General features: G+C 53.0%; 8 protein-coding genes across 8 annotated transcripts; 3 read left to right on the plus strand and 5 right to left on the minus strand.

Annotated features, from left to right (window-relative positions):
* The first annotated feature begins 538 nt into the window (after window positions 1–538).
* BD324DRAFT_619326 (hypothetical protein) lies at window positions 539–10538 on the plus strand. The gene is made up of 12 exons (XM_022015162.1): window positions 539–945; window positions 989–1938; window positions 1982–2056; window positions 2096–3520; window positions 3563–6814; window positions 6852–7486; window positions 7533–7902; window positions 7944–9038; window positions 9078–9289; window positions 9328–9658; window positions 9708–9898; window positions 9942–10538. Exons 1-12 carry the CDS (start codon window positions 702–704, stop codon window positions 10162–10164), a joined length of 9003 nt encoding a protein of 3000 aa, XP_021873203.1. The 5' UTR covers window positions 539–701; the 3' UTR covers window positions 10165–10538.
* Window positions 10241–11855, minus strand: BD324DRAFT_326236 (hypothetical protein). Its single transcript, XM_022012490.1, has 3 exons — window positions 11610–11855; window positions 11331–11561; window positions 10241–11278 (listed from the first exon to the last, which is right to left on the minus strand). The coding sequence occupies exons 1-3, from the start codon at window positions 11749–11751 to the stop codon at window positions 10317–10319; spliced, it is 1335 nt and encodes a 444-aa protein (XP_021873204.1). The 5' UTR covers window positions 11752–11855; the 3' UTR covers window positions 10241–10316.
* On the minus strand, window positions 11849–12386 carry BD324DRAFT_326286 (hypothetical protein). Its single transcript, XM_022012491.1, has 2 exons — window positions 12222–12386; window positions 11849–12170 (listed from the first exon to the last, which is right to left on the minus strand). The coding sequence occupies exons 1-2, from the start codon at window positions 12268–12270 to the stop codon at window positions 11947–11949; spliced, it is 273 nt and encodes a 90-aa protein (XP_021873205.1). The 5' UTR covers window positions 12271–12386; the 3' UTR covers window positions 11849–11946.
* Window positions 12387–12712: 326 nt separating this feature from the next.
* Window positions 12713–14235, minus strand: BD324DRAFT_644895 (putative proteasome component). Its single transcript, XM_022017603.1, has 8 exons — window positions 13868–14235; window positions 13655–13808; window positions 13515–13599; window positions 13340–13466; window positions 13260–13289; window positions 13111–13212; window positions 12919–13057; window positions 12713–12868 (listed from the first exon to the last, which is right to left on the minus strand). The coding sequence occupies exons 1-8, from the start codon at window positions 14027–14029 to the stop codon at window positions 12753–12755; spliced, it is 915 nt and encodes a 304-aa protein (XP_021873206.1). The 5' UTR covers window positions 14030–14235; the 3' UTR covers window positions 12713–12752.
* A 95-nt stretch (window positions 14236–14330) lies between these two features.
* Window positions 14331–14884, plus strand: BD324DRAFT_679817 (hypothetical protein; the record flags this gene model as incomplete). The annotated part of the gene is made up of 4 exons (XM_022019054.1): window positions 14331–14383; window positions 14439–14469; window positions 14511–14600; window positions 14654–14884. The coding sequence occupies 4 exons, from the start codon at window positions 14331–14333 to the stop codon at window positions 14882–14884; spliced, it is 405 nt and encodes a 134-aa protein (XP_021873207.1).
* Window positions 14885–14901: 17 nt separating this feature from the next.
* On the minus strand, window positions 14902–16472 carry BD324DRAFT_326330 (hypothetical protein). Its single transcript, XM_022012492.1, has 6 exons — window positions 16469–16472; window positions 16227–16414; window positions 16025–16176; window positions 15694–15974; window positions 15472–15650; window positions 14902–15430 (listed from the first exon to the last, which is right to left on the minus strand). Exons 2-6 carry the CDS (start codon window positions 16345–16347, stop codon window positions 14919–14921), a joined length of 1245 nt encoding a protein of 414 aa, XP_021873208.1. The 5' UTR covers window positions 16348–16414; window positions 16469–16472; the 3' UTR covers window positions 14902–14918.
* A 56-nt stretch (window positions 16473–16528) lies between these two features.
* On the plus strand, window positions 16529–17826 carry BD324DRAFT_326629 (hypothetical protein). The gene is made up of 4 exons (XM_022012493.1): window positions 16529–16587; window positions 16634–16882; window positions 16940–17087; window positions 17135–17826. Exons 1-4 carry the CDS (start codon window positions 16551–16553, stop codon window positions 17742–17744), a joined length of 1044 nt encoding a protein of 347 aa, XP_021873209.1. The 5' UTR covers window positions 16529–16550; the 3' UTR covers window positions 17745–17826.
* Window positions 17827–17908: 82 nt separating this feature from the next.
* On the minus strand, window positions 17909–21537 carry BD324DRAFT_649424 (hypothetical protein; the record flags this gene model as incomplete). Its single annotated transcript, XM_022017985.1, has 3 exons — window positions 17909–20709; window positions 20748–21340; window positions 21488–21537. The coding sequence occupies 3 exons, from the start codon at window positions 21535–21537 to the stop codon at window positions 17909–17911; spliced, it is 3444 nt and encodes a 1147-aa protein (XP_021873210.1).
* Window positions 21538–21759: the final 222 nt, after the last annotated feature.

A 21759-nucleotide genomic window follows, 5' to 3' on the forward strand; every position in this document is an offset into this window, starting at 1 on the left:
GCTGCACTGTCTCTGTAAGACTGTTCAGGAGTTTCAAAGCGATTCGGATAACGTTGCTTGGTTTAGAGGGCTCCAGGCCTTTGAGCAATAGAGGAAGCCAAATGGAGGAGGTGAGCGACATTGCTGTTCGAAGCTTGGGATCGCAAAGAAGGCGAAGGCCCTCGAGCCACACCTGCTCGTCCTCTGAAGACTTCGTAAGGGCTTGACAAATAAGAGGCACCATACGGCGCAGGATCTGATGGGAAGAATGAGCAGACATGGTCATGCGAGCTGAAGATGTTAGAGATAGCTAGGTTGAATGTAAGTGCTGGTGGGTCAGCGGCGAAACCACACTCTCAGTCCTCCATCGTCAAGTTGAAACCTTCCTTTGTGTACCATCGTCAGTGTCAGAACCCTCCATTGACTGATTGCTGCACCAAATGATCGGTTTGAACCGATCCGCAAGACTGTCTCCATGGGTTGGAAGGTGAACAAAAGGTGACCGGGTGACCGGTATTTTGAACCGCAATTTCGGAGGTCGAAATGTAGCTTCTCTACATGCGACTCTAGATCCTCATGAAGGACCTCGAGGTAGCCGCCAGACATCACAGCAACCTAGTACGAGTCGGTTGTCGGCTCCCATCCTTCGAACCGCACGTGGATGGCTAAGACATTACATATGTCGTCTTCTCACTCATGAACACGCTGCGTTCATTATCGTCATGTCCGTGCCTGCAGTTAGCGGGCTGCAGGGGGCACTCAAGTTGTATGGCTCAGACAAAGTCAAGGAACGTGCAGATGGACACACAAGGATACGAGGGATCTTCTCAGATCGAGAGAATCTTCGAGTCTTCCAAGAATCTGCTCGTAGAGACGGCGGAGCTGGATGGGTAGCGCTCTTTCAATGCCTGTTCCAGACCGTGATAATGGAGAAACGGGTCTTCCTACGCAGTGCTACAGCTCAAGGTAAATCAAGAAGCTTCACTGGTTCGCAAAGCTGACTGTCCAGCGGAGAAACGTCTAGCCGACGCCATCTCACTGGTACGATGGATGACAGAACGCTCAGTTCATTTGTTGTCAGGAAAACCATTCATGGCCTTATTCACGCACATGGTACACCTGCTTGTTCACGCGTCGCGGATCTTCAAGCCTGCGTCTTTAGACTACGCTAAAGCCCTCAGATGCCTGTTGCGCTATCCACCTCACTTGGCTAATCTGGATGAGACAGGATGGCGCTTGCTGATGAGCATCTGCTGGTCGGACGTTTTGGGGGATACAGTAACGCTGGAGGATGAATGGGACGAGACGAGCAGACTTGAGGAAGAGGACATAGGTGACGAAATCGATTCGAAAGACGGTCTCGTTGGTCACGGCTCTGGTGGTATCGCCAAAGTCCAAGCTTCAAGCGTCGAACTTGCCACATTGATACCCACTCTGATGTCCAGTCCCGCCGCACCTCTCATCCCGGCTCTGCCAGCTGCGAATGATCTGGTATATCATCACCAAGCGTCTTTGGGTTATAGGATTTGCGAGAAGATACACAGATTCCTGTCACAACGTCGGACAAACGAATCTGTTGAGCTGAATATCCTGCGATCGCTCAACATGATTCTGGAGACCCTCGAGCTCAACTGTCGTCATGATTTTGTTATGGCGGGGAGGATTCTCCTCCCGCAGTTAGCAGGTCTATGGGAAACAGGAAGCCGCGCCATCCGCGAGCAAGCTTTGATTGCCTTGCGATTCTTCCTTAATTTCTGCGAATCAACTACTGGTGGAGCATCTGATGAACACTGGATCACGGACTCATCATTTCTACCTTTGTATCAAGTTATCGTAGATCATTTACCACGAGAAGCCGGTGCAAGATGGGGAATTGGGGTGCTAGACCTACATAGTATTCGGCTGCGTCTGTTGCCTATCTCTGTGGCCCTCAAGCCTTTTGAGACAGATTCCATAACCGTAAGTCAAAGGCGATGTGCGATTCTCGTATTGATATACGTAGGCTGGACTAGGATTCACGCACGATGCCGCGATGGCGTGGACATCTCTTCAGTTCTACGCACATGTATATTTCAAAGTCAGTTGGTCCTCAGATACGTCCCTGACAAAAATTCAGGTCGCTACTTGTTCGCCATCCTCATTGACATCGCATCGAGACGCAGAAGGCGATGAAAAGCCCCTTAAACGGCAAAAGAGATCAGATCCCCTGCAGGTCTTGCTTCGCGGTTGCGAAACGGGTACCCAACGAGGCCGCCTCCACCATCTGCAAGTGTGTTTCTTCCTCGTCGATCAACACTGGCAGCAACTGCCTCATGATATTCAAGAAAGGCTTTCTGAGCTGCTCTTGTCCCTGTTGGACGATGAAGACATCGCCATACAAGACTGGGCTTTTCTCACGCTGGCGCAATTAGCCACAAACCAGCACGAGAAGCGCTCTCTGCCAACTTTGCCCCCTTTTGGGCAAGTGGAGACAGATCTGTGGAAGAGGGCATGGGCGCACTCTGTGAGGAAGGCTTTCGGTGTTCACGCCCGATCGGCCAGTCATCTTGGGTGTACAATCCTCTCTTCACGGCTTGTCCCTCAGGCAAGCACTATTGACGATGTGGAGGATCTCATGCGCAGTGTCGATATACAAGGGCCTTTGATACCCGCCGATTCAGTCTGTGCTTTCATGCGACTGGCTCTTGCCGATATCCGCAACGATGTCAGACTGTATTCAGTGGGCATGGAAGGCAAACTCATGACCTGGATCGGCAAATGGACCATCGTCGATTCTTTCCTTGGCAGATCGAGGCTCAATCAGCATACACCCTCAGACTTGTTGAGTGTTATCAGCGATGTCTGCGGGTTGGAATCGCATCCTATGCCGGCCCCACTGACATTGGATTATTTGCCAGAATGTGCGGTAGTCAGCCGACTTATCGCCGAGTATGACACTCAGCCCATCAGAGCTTTTGGATTGAGAGGGGCGATCCCGCCAGTAAGAGCGTCCGACCTTGAAGCCGCACCGGGGGAGATTCAGGATCTCGTGCACCATGAAGATGAGATGCACTCAATGGGTCAAACAGCTCGAGCCGCGGCGCAGATTCTCGCTCAGCAGGTCGAGCGTGTGCTCAGCGAGTTGGCCTCAACAACCAAATCAAGTTTGGATCTCAAAGAGTCAGGACCGATAATATCCCCAGATAAGGTCAAGAAAGGGATAGACATCCTGCTCACAGCCATCGCTTTTCAATCTTTGCTTATCCTTAATGGTGTCAGATCAGATGCCGCTTGTTTGGACAACGCATCGGAGGCACTTACCAGGCTGGCACATCTTCTTCAGTCAACAGCGTACAATGTATCGTCCTCAGCCTCCCTTTGGAGTGGCCTGAGATACATCTTGCCCCTCGCCGGTCAAGCCGAATCCGTATGGCCAGTCATGCTCAGGCCCGACGTGAGTTGTGGAATTCGAATAGACCTGTTCCAGAATTGGGTCGATGCCAAAAACCCAGGAACTGCTCCCTCTATCACTCTGCAGAAGGCAATCTGGAGGTCACAAGAGGCAAGTGTTAAAGGCTTTCAATACAATGCTAACCGTCTCTAGCTCGCGGCGGCAATGAAGAGCTTAACATCAGCTGCTCTTGTGGTCCTGTCGAGGAAGAATTTGGATACATCTACCTCGGAGAATGCTGTCCATCTCCTGCAGAACGACGAAGAGGATGACGATTTTGGCGAAATCCGCACGACAGAGACCGATCTAATGCCTCACTCGAGGGAGATGACCGAGTACCGTCGCACGAAACCGGAATTCATCGATCTCCTTGTAGCCTTCCGCATCGAGGGCTTACTCCTCTCTTCCTCGCAGCCATCCATTCGGGATGCTCAGCTGGTGAATACCTTCCTCACCGCGGAAGGCGAGACTCTGGTGACTATCGGAATGTCTATCTGCCGTCAGATCAAGGCTGGCAGTCTCAGGCTTTCGGTCTCAGCATTTGATCTTATGTTGGAGAGTCTGGAGGAGATGATGAACTCTTATGCTTATTCTCAGGACGAAGGGATGATACGGCTGATAGCAACCTTTCTCGGCGTCACAGCGCCTCTTTGGATCAGTGATCAAGCCAATGATGGGGAGATTGGATCTCGAGCCACTTTTCTATCCCGAAGTCTGGTCCGAAAAAGCATGACAAATGAGATTGTCTCTTGGCGGGCCCGTCTGTCCGTTGTCTTGTTTATTGACGAGTATCTGGACTATGACCCCGATATGGAGGCTTGGCACAAATCGCAGAGGACGCAAGACATGGATGTCGATGATCCGTCAGGTCCTACTGATGTTATCGCCACTTCCCTGGTCGACAAGGACCTGCGAGTCCGGTTCCGAGGAGCAACCTCGACCGCCGGTTTGCTGTACCTTTCCAGCATACCCGCATCTCAGCATTCACCTTTCTACCACGAGACTGTGAACACTTTGCCTAGGGAGCCCAAACACTGGGACTCGTTCATCACGGATCTCCTCTGGAAGCTCAATTGTTGCGTGGCCAGCACACAATTGAGAGCCGCCGCAATCTATCATCTTTACGAGATACCCTCCTCAACCGACGCGTACAATGTTCACCTTCACCTCGGACTCGCAGAAGCAGCCAAGCGGCTCGGATTGGCTGGAATATCTCCTCTGTATCTCGCCCATGCGCCTTTGATCGTGTCGAGTCAGATCTCCTCCAAGCAGGACCCACTACTGGTACCCTCTCTATTGTGCGGATTCGAGTCAGAGCAAGCATACGCTCTGGCGCTGCTGGATTCATCCGCGGCAATGATCGTACTCGCCGCAATTCAGGAGAAAGCTTCGAAGCACCCCTCCGCGGGAGGGCCCAGAGCATCATACGACAGAATATGCAGTGCTGCAGAGATGTCGACTGAGTCCGCAACAATTCGCTATCTTGGCTCTATCATCGCCAGAGCTCTCACTGACAGGTACAGTGGCCTGACGTCTGAGGACGAATTCCACCCGAGGGATGCATTCAAGCGGCTGCAACATCTCCCCGGTTTGACGGCCTCGGCTCTGACAAAAACCCTCGCTCCAATTGCAGAGGAAATTCTCGGCCACATCCTCCGGTTGTTGGAGAGCTCTTCGACAAACTGGATGCTCGAGGTACTCGGCGAACGAAACGATGTTGTCGCAACTGTCTTCTCGGATATTGTTCAAGACGCTGCAACTCCGCCCGACGAACTGTCCAACCTCCCTCCTTGCTCCTCTATCCAGGATGTACTAGCAGGCATAGACTTTCTCAAGCTGCAAGTAACCGTCGATAGCTCCAAAGCCGTCTTCCTGACCTTAAATCGACTGTTTCGCGACATACATGAGGCATTCCTCGTATCTGAGCAGTTTCGACGGGTTCAAGCTATTGCTCTACTCCTCGCTCTCCACTCAGACCAATGTACCAATCCTGTGATATTGGAGACAATTCTGCTGGAAACTACACAGCTGCTGCTGATGCCAGACTTGGCCAGAGCCGCTCTCTCTATGCTCAAATGGGGCTTCAAGTCGGTCCGTAACGTCACTATACCAACCATATCACTGCTCGCCATTTTCAGACGCCTTGGTGCGGCTTATGCTATCCTCTCCGAAGGCAGTGATAGCATGATTCCGGTTGCGGATGCGCTGAAGATTTGGCTGCTGGATCAGTCTCCTGTGTGGACAGAGTGTGACAACATACGCACCGCATATCAGGACGCACGTATTGTCTGGAAATCGGAACTACGAGCGGGAAATGATTCAGACATGCCTCCCGCTTTCGATTCCATTATTGGCCAGATCCCGGAAGCGGACGCTGCCCACCGCTCGGAACTGATACATCCTCTGACATCGGCGATGCGCCAGGAGTGCGAGCTGACTGCTCAAACCCGAAACCTTGACAAGGTGCAGCACGACACCTTCTGGACCCTGAAAGACGCTCTAGGGCCCGAGGCCCCCGAGGATGGAGTACACGCTTTCCTTGACCTTCTGCATCTCATCAAAGGTGAAATACATCCTCCTTCACTCAATGATCAGCGGCAGGTGAAGCCTTTTGCTCCTAGTCAAACGAAGTCGACCTCAAAGATAGTCAAACCGGATGCGTCTATGCCAGTTCGCGCTGCCGTCGTCAAAGCGCTCGTCAAACTTGCCTCGCACGTGGATCACACACTACGTTTTGCCGCTATCGACGCTTTGCGCTCTATTGGATCATACGTGGCGCCTATGATCCAAGCCGGGCATCTTCAGGGATCTGCTGAATATGTGAAGCTCTTCGCCTCGGATCCAGGGTTCTCGGAGGTAGGGCCAAAGACCCCGATCGTTGATCTCGCCGATATTTGGGCATGGCTCCAGCTGGCACAAGAACCTGTCGCTTGGATCTCAAAGCTTTCTGTCGCCATCGCTTCCAGTGTGCAATTCTGTGCCGAGTTCTACCAGGCAATCAGACCTTATCTCATGCAGAATCCAACGATAGCAAGGACGATTCTGCCTCATATGGTACATGCTATCCTTCTGGACCCCTATAACGGCGCGCGGATTGGCAGCAATCCTCGTGAGGTTCTCTCTAGCCTTTTCTCTGCAATGTTAGAGAGCCCTTCTACCGACGAGGAGATCACTCAGGTTGTCATCAGTATCGTTCTTCATCTTCGAGAGCATCGTCCTCCAAGCTCTAACGGCCGACTGAATGAAATGATCTTCGAATCCTGGTTAGATATCGACAATCTCCTGCTGTCCGAAGCTTCAATCAGCGGTCAGGCATATGCAACAGCGATGATGTTTCTCGAACTCATGACGTCTGGAGAGGGTGCCAATCTGGCTGTCAATATGTATGACCCTCGGGTTCAAAGAGTGAGCCCGGTTGACCGTCCTGAGCTGATCAACCCAGATTATGTACGAAGCCTACAGCAATCTCGAAGACCCGGATGGGTTCTACGCTGTCAAGACGCGCGATGTGGCCTCGGCCCTTAATCGTCGACTGATCCATGAGGGCGATCATTGGCGAGCGTTTGGTCTCCATGGCGCGGACATCGAGGCGCAAACGAAGGAATCGTCTTGCGCTCCTATTCTCGCCGCCAGCAAGGACTTGCACCGCTTGGGTCTGAATCGTATCTCGGCGCTCCTGATCGCCAGTCTTCGAGATAAAAACGCGTTGGACGATGCTAGCTCAGATTCATTGATGTTCGACCTGGCGTGGCGGATTGGTGATTGGGATCTGCCCACGCCATCTGCGTCAACGACCTCTTCTCATGTGCTTCTTTACTCCGCACTGAGGGCAGTGCATCGATCGCGGGACTTGCAGACGGCTGTACTTTTGGTTACCAAAGCCATCGTCGCGGAGTCCCGGCGCTTGCCAGGCTTGGGGCCACAACGCATTACCCAGGTGCAGAAGGCCGTTGAAGATCTTCTGTGCCTCCGCGAAATCCGTCAGTGGCTCTCATCTAGGGTGCAGAGCGTTCTAGATGGTACAGTCGAAGATGCCTCCATCATCAACGATCTAAAATCTCTAGATTCGTCTTTCTCGTGAGTTTGGCCAGCTAAGCGCATATCGGGAGCTAATGAGCGACAGATTCTCTCTGACACAGCGCTTACTGGCAGTCCGTCGATCGATGATCGTAGGAGGCGAAGACCGCGAGAAGCATAATGTTATCGGAGACATCACCACCACCAGACTGGATGTTTTGCGCTCGATCGACAGAAGCTGCCTCCTGCATCAAAGCCGAATGGCTCGAGAAAATGGCGACATTCAAGCTGCGAATAATGCCGTCACCGCCGCGAGGCTCGTCGAGGGAGATCATCGCACAGACCTGCTGGAGGACGAATTTGGGCAAGTGCTTTGGGCGCAAAAGGAGCATGCTTTGAGCATTCAGCACCTGGAGCAGAGACTGAACGTTGAAGGGATCTCAGGCATTCAGCGTGCAACACTGACCGGCCGTTTAGTACGTTAAAATTACGTTTTTGACATTGACGCTGTAATCAGGCGCAATGGACCTCGGTCGCCAAATACCGCACACCTGACGAAATAAGGTCGATGTTTGACGAGGCCAGGCTGCTCGCTGAGGTGCACAACATGACAGCAGATGATCAAGGACAGATCTGTCACGACTTTGCAGCCTTCGCCGACTCCCATCAGCGGATCTTGTCACGAGCCCCAGAACTCGAACAGCTGTCCATGTACATAGGGCGCAAAGGAGCCGAGCTGCAATCCTCGACATCTGCAACCATGACGTCGAAAAAATCAAAACCCAGTTCGAATTCCAAATCCGACGCAGTTGAACGGATCGAGAGAGAGATCAAGGAGGACGAAGAAACCATGCAAGAGCTCATCGATGCCCGAAATCTCTACGTCAAGATTGCCTTGCAAATGTACGCTCGCTCACTTACCCTTTCCGATCGCCACGATGACCTCACAACCCAAATGCTGTCCCTGTGGCTGGAACATGACCGGGACCAGGAGATAAGCAAGGCCTTCGCAGAGTCTCTGAGACGTGTTCCCTCCCACAAGTTCATCTTCCTCGGCCCTCAACTAGCGGCTCGTCTCGATCGGCCGAAAGTCATCGACAACTTCAATACGCTTCTCTCCGCATTAATGCTGAGACTCAGTCGAGAGCATCCATATCACATTCTATACCAAATCATCACTCTTGCTGAAGGCTTCGCACTTCCGGCGAAGAATCGACGAGTATCTGACGGAGGCGCAGAGGGGAGGGCACCAGCTGCCGCTGCTATCTTGTCGGAGCTGAATAATGGCGAGGTCTCGATTGCTAAGACTGCTGTCAGGCAAATGAAAGCTTTTGCCGATCGGGCAATTCAGTGGTGTCTTTTACACACGAAGGAGGAGGAGAATGCGGCTGTGGGTGGCAGGCTCAATTTGCCTCCTAATTTCCCACTCGCGAAGCTGGTGAACTTGGACATTCCGATTCCCACATCGCCACCGACCATCGATGCCACTTGCCAGTATGCAGGCATCCCGACCTTCGTACGCTTTCGGACTCAATATCAAATATTAGGAGGTCTGCATAGGCCCAAGAAGATGGCGGCATATGACTCTCGGTCTGTCTCCCACTTCCAGCTCGTAAGCGGTGATCAACCCATACACGGCTGACAGTTCCAGTATAAAGGAGAGGACGAGGTTAGACAGGATGCGGTCATGGAGCAGGTCTTTGAGATGTCAAATGCTCTGCTCTCTCGCGATCGCAAGACACGAGAGCGAAGCCTGCGCTTCCGAACCTACGTGGTGATCCCTCTGGCACGCAGTACCGGGATCATGGAGTTCGTGGGAGATAGTGTCGGTATTGGAGATTGGTTGAAGCCAGCGCATCATAGGTCTGTCCGCTATGTCTCCGACCGCTAACTCTTCCCAGATACGGACAGATCACCAAGGATATCCCAGCAGATGACTTCCGTCGAGTACTCAAGCCGTTACAGGAGAACGAAAAGACGTGGTCGAAACTACCAGCCAAGTTCACCGAGATGCTTCAAGGGTTTCATCCAGTCATGCGCTACTTTTTCACCGAGAAGCACCGTGATCCACTCGCGTGGTTTACTATGCGGCTGAACTACACGAGGAGCGCCGCCGTGACGTCTATTATCGGATGGATGCTTGGAATTGGTGATCGACATTGTTCGAATATTCTCATAGATCAAGTCACTGGCGAATTGGTTCATATTGATTTTGGTATCGTGTTCGAAGACGTAAGCGAAGGCGGATGGTGGATGTCGCGTTGTGTCTGACGTTCCGCAGGGTCAGAGGCTACGTATACCGGAAAAAGTACCCTTCCGTTTGACGAATGACATGGTCGACGGTTTCGGGATCACCGGCGTGGATGGGACGTTCCGACGATGCTCTGAGCAGACACTTCGGGTTCTGCGCGGATCCTCAGCTCTCATCATGACGGTCCTCGAGGTATTCAAGCATGATCCGCTCTATGCCTGGTGAGACGCACACCGTATATCCCGTATACTAATCGAACTTTAGGGATGCGGACCCTGACAAGATGCAAAGGGCTCAAGGTGGAGGGCGAGTCAACATCACTTACTCTGCTTCAGCTTTGGAACGAGCCGATCGCATCCTCGCCAAGATACGACAGAAACTACGTGATGACATTAGCATAGAATATAGAGTAAACGAACTCATACAAGAGGCTCGGAGTACGGAAAATCTCGCCAAGATCTTCATTGGATGGCAGCCATGGTTCTGAAATGTCCCTTCGTTTTGTGCATATCACCAGACGTTGTACAAACAGCATGCGATCGCGATCATCATTCCTCAATCACAGCCACCCAAGCGCATGAGGTCTCAGAGATACTAGCCTCGGTGCTGGAAGAACATATACACGGCACACCGGCAATCTCAAATTCTCGCTCGTTTCTGGCGCCAAATTCGCATAGCATTCCGATCGTAGAGCTTGCCGACGACCAATTCCGAGCCTGGAGGAGACGCTGGAACCTTGTATAATTGTTCCTCAGGTGTCTCTGTATCAACTTGTGGCGTCGTGGATGAACATGTTGAGTACAGGGACACCGCTGAGAAGCCAGTCGAGCCCGCGGACCTTGGTCGAGTATAGGCAGTCTTTGGTATATGCAGGTGAAAAGAAGAAGATAGACCGGACGATAGAGGAGCAGGGCTGGTCGACCTAGGATGCCCGGTCTCGATATTTGGGGGACGGTTGACTAGGCCCGCCCGGCGGCCTCTCAGATATGGACGAGGAAGGTTGTATGACAAGATGGATGGCGAGGAGACTCGCTTCTTGATAGGGTCCTTGAGCGTGGCTTGCGATGGAGGTGGCAGTCTTGACAGTTCATGGAGATTACCCGAAGGTTCCCTTTCGCCCGTGAAATTGATCGTTGGCGACAAGGCTTGTGGAGAGAGCTCGTCCTGATCCGACACCTCCTCAGAAAAGGCGAAAGGCGGAGAGCGAGGCACACTGCTTCCAACGAAAGGGTTCTGCTGTAGCTTTTCATCGGCTTGTAGAGATTGCTGCCGCTTCGTCTCCGAATCGTGGATCCCTCGACTTCTGGCCACCCTGCTGGATGGCTTTCTGCTGAATGGACTCCAGGTTCGACGTTGTTCAGCCCGTAAATGGGGCTGTGGATGTGGCGGTGGAATGTAGAAGCTGCTTCGACTGGAGTGCACCGATGTGGCTAGTCGGCCCGAACCAGGTGAGAGCCATTTGGAGAAGGAGGCAGTCTCGATGTCGTCAATTAGAAGACACTCGGGCTTTGGCGGACGCCTGAGACGAAGCCAGTGAGAGTATGCCCGCCAGATGTTGGCATTGCTTGCGAATGCGAGCCACACGATCGGTCCAATGGCATCTGTGGCGTTGATACAATCAGCGTCAATTTAATGACCGATAGCATCCATTACTTTCTGCCACTCTTGGGCTCCAGTCAAAGTTCCAACCGTTGGTCTGTTCGAATACTGAATATACCAACAGGCCTAGAGCACAGAGGAACCAGTAGGCCACTTGTAGGCATTCCATTCTCCTAACTCGGACTCTTGGAGACGGGTCACCGTGGCATGACCAAAGTGATAGGATCATAATGACACAGAGGACGAAGGTGATCAATGCGGGGATCATCAAAGAGATAGCTCGCACTGTTGTCGCATCAGTACGGTTCAAGCTCTGGAAGTCTTGCGACTCGCCTATCCTCCACCACGGCTCCCTCTCCATACAGTATGCGCCCCACCAGATGCCGAAAGACGTGTCGCCTCTGGCTACTTTGGCTATAGTCGGCAAGTTGGGGAGGGTGGAGTATAGGTATGGAAGGAGGATCACAACTATCATGATCGCGAGTGAGAAATGTCTATTGTCTTCGTGATATCCGGGCCGCAGTAGGACGGCGACCTGAAGGCTGATTGAGTACCTCTCAAACGGTACCGGAACCGACACTCACCGCAGCAATCGCAGGCAGATGGGCTGTGACTACAGTGAACAACAAGCTGTGCCTATAATTTGAGCATGGACAGCCCAATCGGTGGCTCACAGGACAGTGTCAATGCCGCAGAAAAGGGATCCAGACGTAAATTGGGCAGATCCCATGAGAGATACACCTGCATTGTGTGCCATCAGAACCGAGGTGGCTACGATGACCGAGAGACTCGGCGGACGAGGACATTGCTCGAGAGGGATACCCGAGAAGGAGGTCGGTAGGAGATAGACAGGCAAGAGTAATAGGAGGAGTATGCCAATGAGAATCGATATGACTGAGGAACATGCATGAGCAATGAGCAGCTGAGCTATTTGGTTGGTCTCACTTCGGACTACAGCGTCGACAGCGGACTCGACGCTCATCTTAGATCCCATCGTCCGTTGGTCCGGTAGCTCAGGGCCCTTCGGGGGTCTGGATGGTACAACAACGACTTGAACGGACACGCTCTCACAGGAGATCAGTCTTCAAGTGCTCGAGAGGCCTTGCCGCGAACATCAGACTTTAATTGATGCGATCAGTCTCCTCATCAGTTTGGAATGGGCATCAAGGGGTGAACACTGTGTACATTGGTGGTCGTCAAGGGGCTAGAAATCGTATCAGATGCGATCACAGGACCTTGGTCAGTAACAACGGTGACAGATCAGGCGGTGCATGGCACCGCGACTCCCAGCGTTGTGCGTCGCTCGTGAATCTCGCCGTCGCAGTGAAGATAGAGCACTGAAGATCCGATCCAGGCTCTTGCTCGCACTTTCAAATCGGGCGATCTAAGGCACGCGCCTGTATCCGTCCAACAAACTGGCTCAATCTTGCTCCACGGTCTCGTATTACATGCATGTCAGGTACCCGATGCTCGTGTTCATGCTTCGACAGCCATAGGAGATCCTCCCTGGACCCCTGCTTTGCCGGCGTGCTCCAATGCCTTTTTCTCCTTCTCGTTGTATTTGTACCACTCCTGACTGACGTCGTAGTTGCCTGAAGTCTCATGAGCTGATGCTGGCCGACGCTCAATCCGCTCGACTCACCGATGAACTCCCATCCATTCTCGCGGACATGATACAGATTGCAGGTGTTGCCCGAGTATCCGTCACGGTGACCGGCAGCGATAATGGATCGGCGACCCAGATCCTGAGCCTCTTCATCTGACAGGTCATACGAGTAGCCCTGGTCGAGAGATTAGATTGTCCCACCATGAAACCACTTGAGCAAGCACTTACCTGGTCAAGGACACCATATGCAAAGGTACTTCCTGATCCCACAGAGAACAAATTGCCCTTTATCCTCTGCCCATCACTGTCGACATAGAACAAAGCGGGGCCCTGTCATGATCAGCTTGGCGCACAGGATCTGGGTGCCGCCGACATACAGTTTTGTCCCAACCGGCGATCATCGTTCCCTAAATTTATGATGAGCACGTTTCGGAGGAGCAGGGGTACGCATGCTCACCATGCTCAGTCCCATTCCCTTGTATTGGTATACCAGGTTGGTAAGGATTTTGCTCGCCGCAGCAACACTTATACGCTCCTTGTTCCTCAGCTCGTATAGTCTGCACCGGATCCCAAGATATGTCTCCCTGTTGCAGCTTCAGATATTGTGTCTCTTGGGACTCGAGAAAGCTCACCAATATTGGCAATCGGCAGCTCCTCCAGCCATAGTTCCCAGCAGGTATGGGTTGATCTCGATCACTTTCTTGACCGTTCCACTCGCTAGCAGGTGCATAAGCTCTATCTCTTGCAACATGGGGACAGTGACCAAGCTTACCAATATAACTCCCGGCTGACGCTCGAGAGTCCACAGCGACAATAATCCCTCCTCTGAATTTGAAAGCAAGACAAGTGGTTCCGTGAGCCAGCTTAATCTTAGCCTCAGGGTTAGTGGAAAGGTTGTCGGTATGCGTAGCGAGGAAGGAGATAGGCTAGACAGGCCGCGCGTCAGCTCGATGATGGAAAGGATGAGCATCTACTATCGACCTACATCTAAGACTCTGGGCACTGTCATCCCGCTGATTGCTCCCGTCCTCGACAGATTGCCATAACCTCCCATACTGCCCCATTCTGCGGCATTCCCGTAAGCCTCGTCGTCTTCTCCATGCACCGGCACAGCTGGTCGAGACAATTGTCTAACAAGGGTGTCCATGATGACGAGCTCGCTACAGTAATGGAAGAGCGATCAGAAGGACCAAGTCAGACTAAGAGGTTTGTATAGTCTTCGTTTCACTGTCTTCGTCTTTCGTAGTGCGGTCTTTGCTCGCTGTGTGATGTCCCAGAAGACCAAGTCTGCTGAGCGATAGTCGACGCTGAGCCAAGCGTTGGTTCGCGGCGGCGCGAACCCGGGGATGATCAAACGGAGGACCAGATAATTTTTAACACGTGGTTCCAGGCGACTCGGGTTCTTTGCGTCATATCGTCGAGCATTCTTTCATCGACAGTGAACAAGCATGAGTGGGCGAAGGTCGGGCTTGCAGAAGGATGTCATTGCCTTGTATAGGAGGTGAAGGGTCTTTGATGATGTAATTCGAGTCCTCTTAGCTGACTTCTTCCTGCAGAGGCGTCAAAGCTGCTTTCTCTAAACCTCGAGTGAGCTAAATGGAGCAGAATAAATGCTCATCGTGTCACAGTCAGAACGGGCCTCTTTCCTCTTACACCTGAAATATAACTTTCATAATCCAACATTGCAGGCGAGAGATGTCAGTGCTATCGAGCATCAGGTGAGCTGGATCACTTGGGTAGGCTACGGACGCTCTACTGAGTCCTTCTACAGCTGCGAAAGATGAATAGGACGATCGAAATGCTCGAGGAGCCCTCTGTACACCGCATCAACGTCTCCCCTGAAATGAGAGAATGGTGGCAGCAGAGGTTGTCCCCTGAGGTCTCATTCGCACGATCTCAGGCCTCAAGCTCGGACCATCGACCATCCGCCACAGACCGAGGAGACTCTTCGCAGGGTGATGCTCAATGGGGCCATACCCTGCCCGGTCACGGCGGTACATAGTGAAGGGTCACAACGCATCATCGAAACAAGTCCCTCAATCCATCTCTACATCCTCGACCTCTTCCACATCCTCCCAATCACGACCGTCCTGATCATCTTGCCCATCGACACGGTCCTCCATTTCCATCTCGGCAGGTTGTACACCCCTCTTCTCCAAGTTCTCCAGCAACTCCTTGACATGTGATCCAATGCCCTCGTCCGGGTAGTCTTGTTCCGAGAATAGTTGAGCGCATTCGAGCAGTGCTCTCATGCTCTCAGAGAAACACGCCTCAGCCGATATGGATTCCGGGCCGTCTTCCTCTTCCTCGTCTTCATTCTTCTGTGTCGTGCTCTCTTGCGGACGGATTTTCTGAAGCGAAGGGTCCCCCAGGAGCGCCTCAGCACGCAGATACCAGGCCCAACCTTCAAGGTATGCAGATTCAACTTCCAGCGAGTCCTCTTCTCGAGCTGTTGTAACGATGGACAATGCTGGAAGATGATGATTGTTTTCAAGAAGTAGGCGTACAAGACTCAAACGGGTTGGGAGGGCGGGTAAGGATGGGTCGACTGCAGGGAGGCATCAACACCGCATGTATACAAGAACGTACAAGCTTCTTTTTCCTCGAGCTCTTCGTACAGGTTCATAATCACTTTGACGGCATCCTCGGCCCTCTGTTGACTAATTCGGATGGAAGCCAGCGATAATCTGGCTTCAAAATCGTCTGGTGATATGCTCAACGCCCGTGATATCAGGTCGTCACAGTTTTTCTCAGCCTCAGGCTCAAAGCTAAAGGATAGGTCAACCACAGCTGCTCCCTTTTTGGGCTCACCATAGGTCCGACATCCAAATCTCAACCATCGCTATCAGAGCAGTGACTGCCATGGCCTTTGCAGCAGCAACCTCTTCCTCCTGGTCATCTTGACCTTTTGATATACGCCCTTTGCCTTTCTGGCTCGAAAGGCCGGCCAAAGCCCGTTCAGTCATCGCGGCGGCGGTAGAGTAGTAACCTAAAGCCTCCCGGGGATCGTTTGCAGTTTGAGCGAGGTAGAGGTAGGGTGACGGCGTGTGAGGAGGCTCGTCGGTATGCGGAGGAAAAAGTTGGAGTAAATGCTATCGATCCTTAAGCGCTCCATAACACTCAACGAAACCAAGCAGCTTACTGATCGTCCAAGCTCTTCATCTCCGCCTTCCAGTTCTGCCACCCCAAGAACCTCTCTCGCTTCAAGGTTTGCGGGCTCCAGCTCCAAAGCCCGCTTCAGAAACTTGATAGCAAGCTCAAAATTACTCTGCGCCAACAGTACGTGCGCTTTGTCTGATGTAGATATCAGCATGCGAGCGTTTGACCGGGTGAACACCACCGACCTATAAGACTGGACGAAGTAGGAGCTGATGATGGACCGGCTTCGGTAGCTCTTGCAGCTGAGTTTCCTCCTTTCCCTTTCGGCAGACCATTCCTTTTAGCCTTGTTCTTCGTTTTGGACATGCTTGCGGACAAAGCTTCAGTCTCGCAAATCTTGTGGCAAGTGTGAATGATTATATATATATACAATCAAAAGTTGAGATCAGCCTTGAGCGAGCGATTCAACTTTTTTGATGAATCTTACGTAACTGATTCGACCTGAACCTCTGCTTTGAGATGGACCTCGTCGAGTACTCACTTGCTGTCTTGACGTTGCATCGGGCAGGATGACTGACAAAATCCAAATCATCCCGCTTACAGAGGGCAAGTCCTGATAGGAAGATGTTTGCTCTACGCTGACTCTTGCCAGATGCTCTGAATCGTTACCGAATCACTCATCCGGATAGGGATCTTCGACCGTTATTGCGTCGACTACACCGTCTAGGAGCATTTATCCCATCTTCAGATGATCCAGCCAGTCGCGCCGAGCATGAGCGAGAAGTAGAAATGTGCAAGTTGGAGTTGATAAAGTGGCGGAGTGGTATTCAGAGGATCATGGGCACTGTGGAGAATCTGAACAGACAGCGGCTAGCATACCTCGAACGAGCGAAAGAAACAGGTGAGCCATCGGGTTACCAACCGACATACGAACCCGCACTGAGCTGTTACCATCTAGTTGAGAGGACGGAAGAGCTCAGAGCCACGTTGGATAGTGAAAAGATATTACTTGCAAGGAGGCGTCGAGAGCGGGATGAGCAGATCAAGTGTGATGAAGTCGCTGCCAAAATTACGGCCAAAGGCAAGACTAGGCTAGAACTGGATGAGTGAGCTTGATCATGGTCTCAAGCATGGCATCATGCTGATGTGTCAGGCAAATCTCCTCACTTCAGCAGAGTCTGGCAGATCACAAGGCTTCTCACGAGCTATACACGCAGACTGTACAGGCTCGAGTGGATCTTTTCAGTCAGATCACTGCGCTGGTGGACGAGGTCCGAAACACCAAGCTACCCATAGACCCTCAAGCATCTTTAGAGGAAGTTCCACCTGAGGAAGAAGGAATGGATGTGGATGATTCCTCAACTGCAGCAGCAGCAGCAGCAGCTTCCTCATCTTCAGCGCGTCTCAACGCTTCCGCCTTGCCTTTCCAACCTACCAAATCATCTACTAGCGCGACCTCAGCGCCTTCAACTCGCAATACTAGCCCTGTCCCGACTGGAAGTAGTATGAAGCCCCCTCCAGCATCTCACGGTCTACCTACTCGACCTAGCAGATCGGCAGGAACCACATCATTATCCGCTTCGAACCACAAGATACCGAGTCGTCCCTCGACGCTGCGAAGCGTGACCACTCCAGTAGCTGGAAGTTTGGAGGAGGGCGAGCTGGGAGCCGAGGAAGAGGGCGAAGTGAATGAGGATGCCAGGGGCTCAAAGCGGTCGGCGGCCACAGAATCAAGATCAAGGAGTACTAGGGCCAGGCGTTGAGTACCCTTTTCAATATTCAACGCAACTTGTATCGGCATCAGAGTTCCAAATCGCTCTGCGCGAGTGAACAGTGATATATTGGTACATTACCACATTTACTGTCTCACTACGTGCGCGCAGTATGACTCGTCCCTGAATACTGACAACATCCACCCGTACAAAACCTATCGATGATGCGCGCCGTATGGAAGACCTTGTTGAATTGCCTGAGGCGCCGGCCCACGGTACATGTCCTGATCTCCCGTACTCCTCTGCCTCTGAGGTACTGGTTGCCCATAAGGACTGAATCCCTGCGGTGGCCTACCTTGCGGTACCGCCTGACGTCCTGATTGAGCATGATGGGGTGGAGGTGCCGAGTAAGAAGGCTGCATACTCGGCGATGGAATTCCATTCGGGGAGTAGCCCTGCATTGGCGCAGTGTGATGTCTGGCGTCGTATGGCTGACTCTGGGCTGGCGGTGAGCGTTGCTGCAAAGGCTGTTGAGGGTATTGCGGCGGCGCAGCAGGGCGGTATTGTTGACCTGTGTGACTACCCACAGGTATGCCTTGCGGGAGCCGCTGAGGCGGTTCCCACGGTACGCTCGGTCTAGCCCCATTGGCGAAAGTCGGCGATTGTACTGCTGGCGATGGTTGTCCGCGATATACCTGACCTGGCATTGGCCCATTCAGAGCAGGCTGCATAGGCCGCTGTTGAGGCGGCGGGCCAGGGTATCCACTTCTGCCTGGCGACGCAGCAGCAGGTGGCGGACTCGTCATGGGTCGAGGCGGGCCATAGGGAGAATGCTGCATCTGTTGTGTTGGAGGTGGGACTGGTTGCGAAGCTTGCGGATGTCTGAAGATTTGGCCAGGCTGAGGACCACTGTGCTGCGGTGATTTGACTTCCGAGACAACCCTTCGCATATTGTTTGGTTGGCCAGGAGGTGAGACTGGACCAGGTTGAGGAGGCTGAGGGTGATTGTTGGCAGGGTAAGGAGGAGCAGGCGGGTTCGAATACGTCCGCTGTCTCGTATCTCTCACATCTGACATGGAGTGCGAAGTGGACATCCCATTGTGACCCTGAGCACGGTGGAAATCGGGCTGTAGTGGAGGTGATGGACCATTGCGGACAGGCCCAGGCGGTGGTTGTGATTGCTTGGTAGGAGAGGTGTAATCACTGACAGGTGGAGATTGAATCGCAGTGGGAGGCGATCGAGCTCGATGAGACTGTGTCTGTTGAGGTGGAGGCTGCGAGTTCGATCGATGCGGGGTAGATGCAGGTTGCGGAGGCGGCGGAGGTGATGTCGAAGCATGCTGTTGTACATTTTGATGCTGTCGATGAGGTGAGTTCTGCTGTTGAGTGGGTGGAAGCATTGACGGCGGTCGAGGAGGACCTTTTAGACCCATGTTAGCCATGGCCATATTGGCGTTGCGAACTTCGTGATCCACTTGGACAGTCTGCATGCCGTAGGAAGGCTGTCGGATCGGTGCTTCGGCATCTCTGCCAGATTGACGGCTTCGATCCGGTTTGGTAAGACCCATCTTCTTGCCGGAGCTCGCGATCGGCGCTGTCGCCGGCTCCCGCACAGGCTCACGAATCGGTTCTCGGATGGGTTCTCGGACTGGCTCTCGGATGGGCTCACGGACCGGTGCCACACCTGCGCTGCCAGAATCGATAGGTCGAGGTGGTGTACCCTTCGCAACCGGCTGCTTGGCTTGAGCCTTTTCCTCCTCTCCATTGGCCTTCTTCTCCTCGGCGACATTACGGCCGATGACACCGAGATACCAGAACATGAGATTGGAAATCAAGACTTGCTCGTAAAGAGGTCGTCTCGCATTAGCGAGTTTGATGTGACTGAGGCGGTAGACTGCTCGCTCGACGTGTATCGGGTAGCGAGCGAACGAATTGAAGTTGGGAGAAGTTGGAGTAGATCCAGCTGTATGCGGCTTGTTCGATTTGGACGCGCCGAGGAGTGCAGCGGCCGCTGCTGGCCCGGCCGAGGAAAAGCTGGATACGGGGACAGGCTCGTCGTGCTTCTTCTTGCTTCCACCGAACAAGGACCCAAGGAACGAGTCTTTTTCCTTCTTGTTCGACTTTTTGTCCTTTTTCGAAAATAGTCCTCCCTTCTTCTCTTTCTCCTTTTCCTTTTCCTTCTCCTTGGTGGCAGTTGACGAAGTATCTGTGCGTGTGATGGACGGTCTTTCCATGGCGGGTTGAAACGTATTACCTTGAGGTCCGGAAGATCTCGCTGCAGGCGGCGCCATACCGGGGGGCAATTCCTGGTGAGATGCTCTAGGAGTGACTTGTTCCGGGCCAAGCCTTGGTTCAGGCTGTTGCCTATCCAACGCAAGTGAAGGAGGGATGTTGGCGGATGGTCGGGATTCGGCATATCCTTCGGTCGGGGACGGTCGTCGATATCCCGCCAAGGGATCCGTTGGGGAATCCTGAGTTGGCGTTTTCTCACCATCTTCTTTGAACCAATCAAAGCTACCGGCGGAGCTCGATTTCGGCAGCTCTAGCATCGGCAGACTACTGTGTTGTTGAGGAGGAGAAGGCTCTGGGCTGGGACTTCCACTGCGGGAGGTGTCGGTAGATATGGATGACTGACGAGAGCTCCTCGCGTATGCGTCAAAGATCGTGGTCTCATCTGTTGAACCTGTTGAAGGACGCCGATCTTCGAGATTACGCTCGTGGGAATCACTACTGCTTGGTCTGCGTCTAGCAGATTCTTCCGAATCATCACTGGGCGTCGTGGCTCTCCGTCTGGAAGGTCCTGCCGCGCGGTCGTCCTCCGGGTAGCCTTGACCGTCCATACCTTGCGTCGCGGTCATCCGGCTCCTCCGTGACGACCCATAACGCGACGTGCTGCCCTCTCCTCCCGGTCCGTATTTCCGGGTTTTGGTGATAGCTGACCGCCGGAGAATCGAGCTTGGACGTGAAGGAAGGTCTGGCGCGCCCACTGACTCGACGGGTACATCATCTTGGAGAACTTAAGGCATCAGCGCGCGTGTTGTCTTGGCAACTCACATCCCGATTGCGCGTTGAGACTTAGGTTTCTCTTGAGGAGCTTTGTCATTGCCGCTGGGTCATCGCTTTCTGCAGCCTCTTCAACGAGCATCTCCAAACGTTGCAGATCCTCTAATGTCAGTCCCTTGTCTCCAGTCACTCCGCCATAGATGCTCGACCTCTGCCTGACGGGCACCGGCGGTCTCTCGTTTTCCACGTTGTCACCAGCTTTCGGGGTATATTGCCTCGACAGCATACTCCTCTTCCTCCCTAGTGCGTCCCCGCCTCGCCTGCTGTCTCTTCTCGCGAGCCATGATGGCGAACGAGCGAGAGAGTCCGAGCCATCTGCTTCGGCAGCTTCGGGATTGCCTGAAGTGTGAGATTTGAGAAAGGCTCGAAATTCTCCAGGAGCAAGCTCAGGATGTAGATGAGCGGGGACCCAGAACGAGTCTCCGTTGAGCGCTGGCGCTAATGTGACATCGTCGTCAGAGCTGAAAGCGGATGAGACTTCAGGTGGGTAAGGCTGGTGGTTGGTTGATGAAGGAGGTGGCAGATCCGGATCCACGGGTAATGCTCCAGGGCCGGACGATGTAACGGATCGTCTCCGTAAGGTCCTGCCGAGGTGTGTCCAGGCGGAGAGGGTTAAGAAAGGATAGATAGACACAGGAGCCAAGAGGTATGCATTTAGGGCACGAGATAAGGAGCGAAAGGCGGAGCAGAATCGCATCAGTTACTTGCACCGCCAATCTGAGAAAACTCACTTCAAGGTCCGGACCTCTCGGGCGATGGCCTCATCGCTGACCTCTGGCATGACCACCCGCTATCTGACGGGATTTGGTGGCTGGCCAGCCAGTGCGAGTATGGGGGCAAAGAGGCGTATGAATGTCGATGCTATGCTGTACACCAGGTAAATAACCGTCGGACTTTGAGCGAGAAACAAACCGGCCGGTGTCCGACCAAAGAGAGGTTTGTGATGTCAGATCTCCCTTGCAAGCATGGACATAGACGACGCTATCTTTGACGACCAGATAAT

This window comes from Kockovaella imperatae, assembly GCF_002102565.1.
Source record: "Kockovaella imperatae strain NRRL Y-17943 chromosome Unknown BD324scaffold_3, whole genome shotgun sequence".
Lineage (NCBI taxonomy): Eukaryota > Fungi > Basidiomycota > Tremellomycetes > Tremellales > Cuniculitremaceae > Kockovaella > Kockovaella imperatae.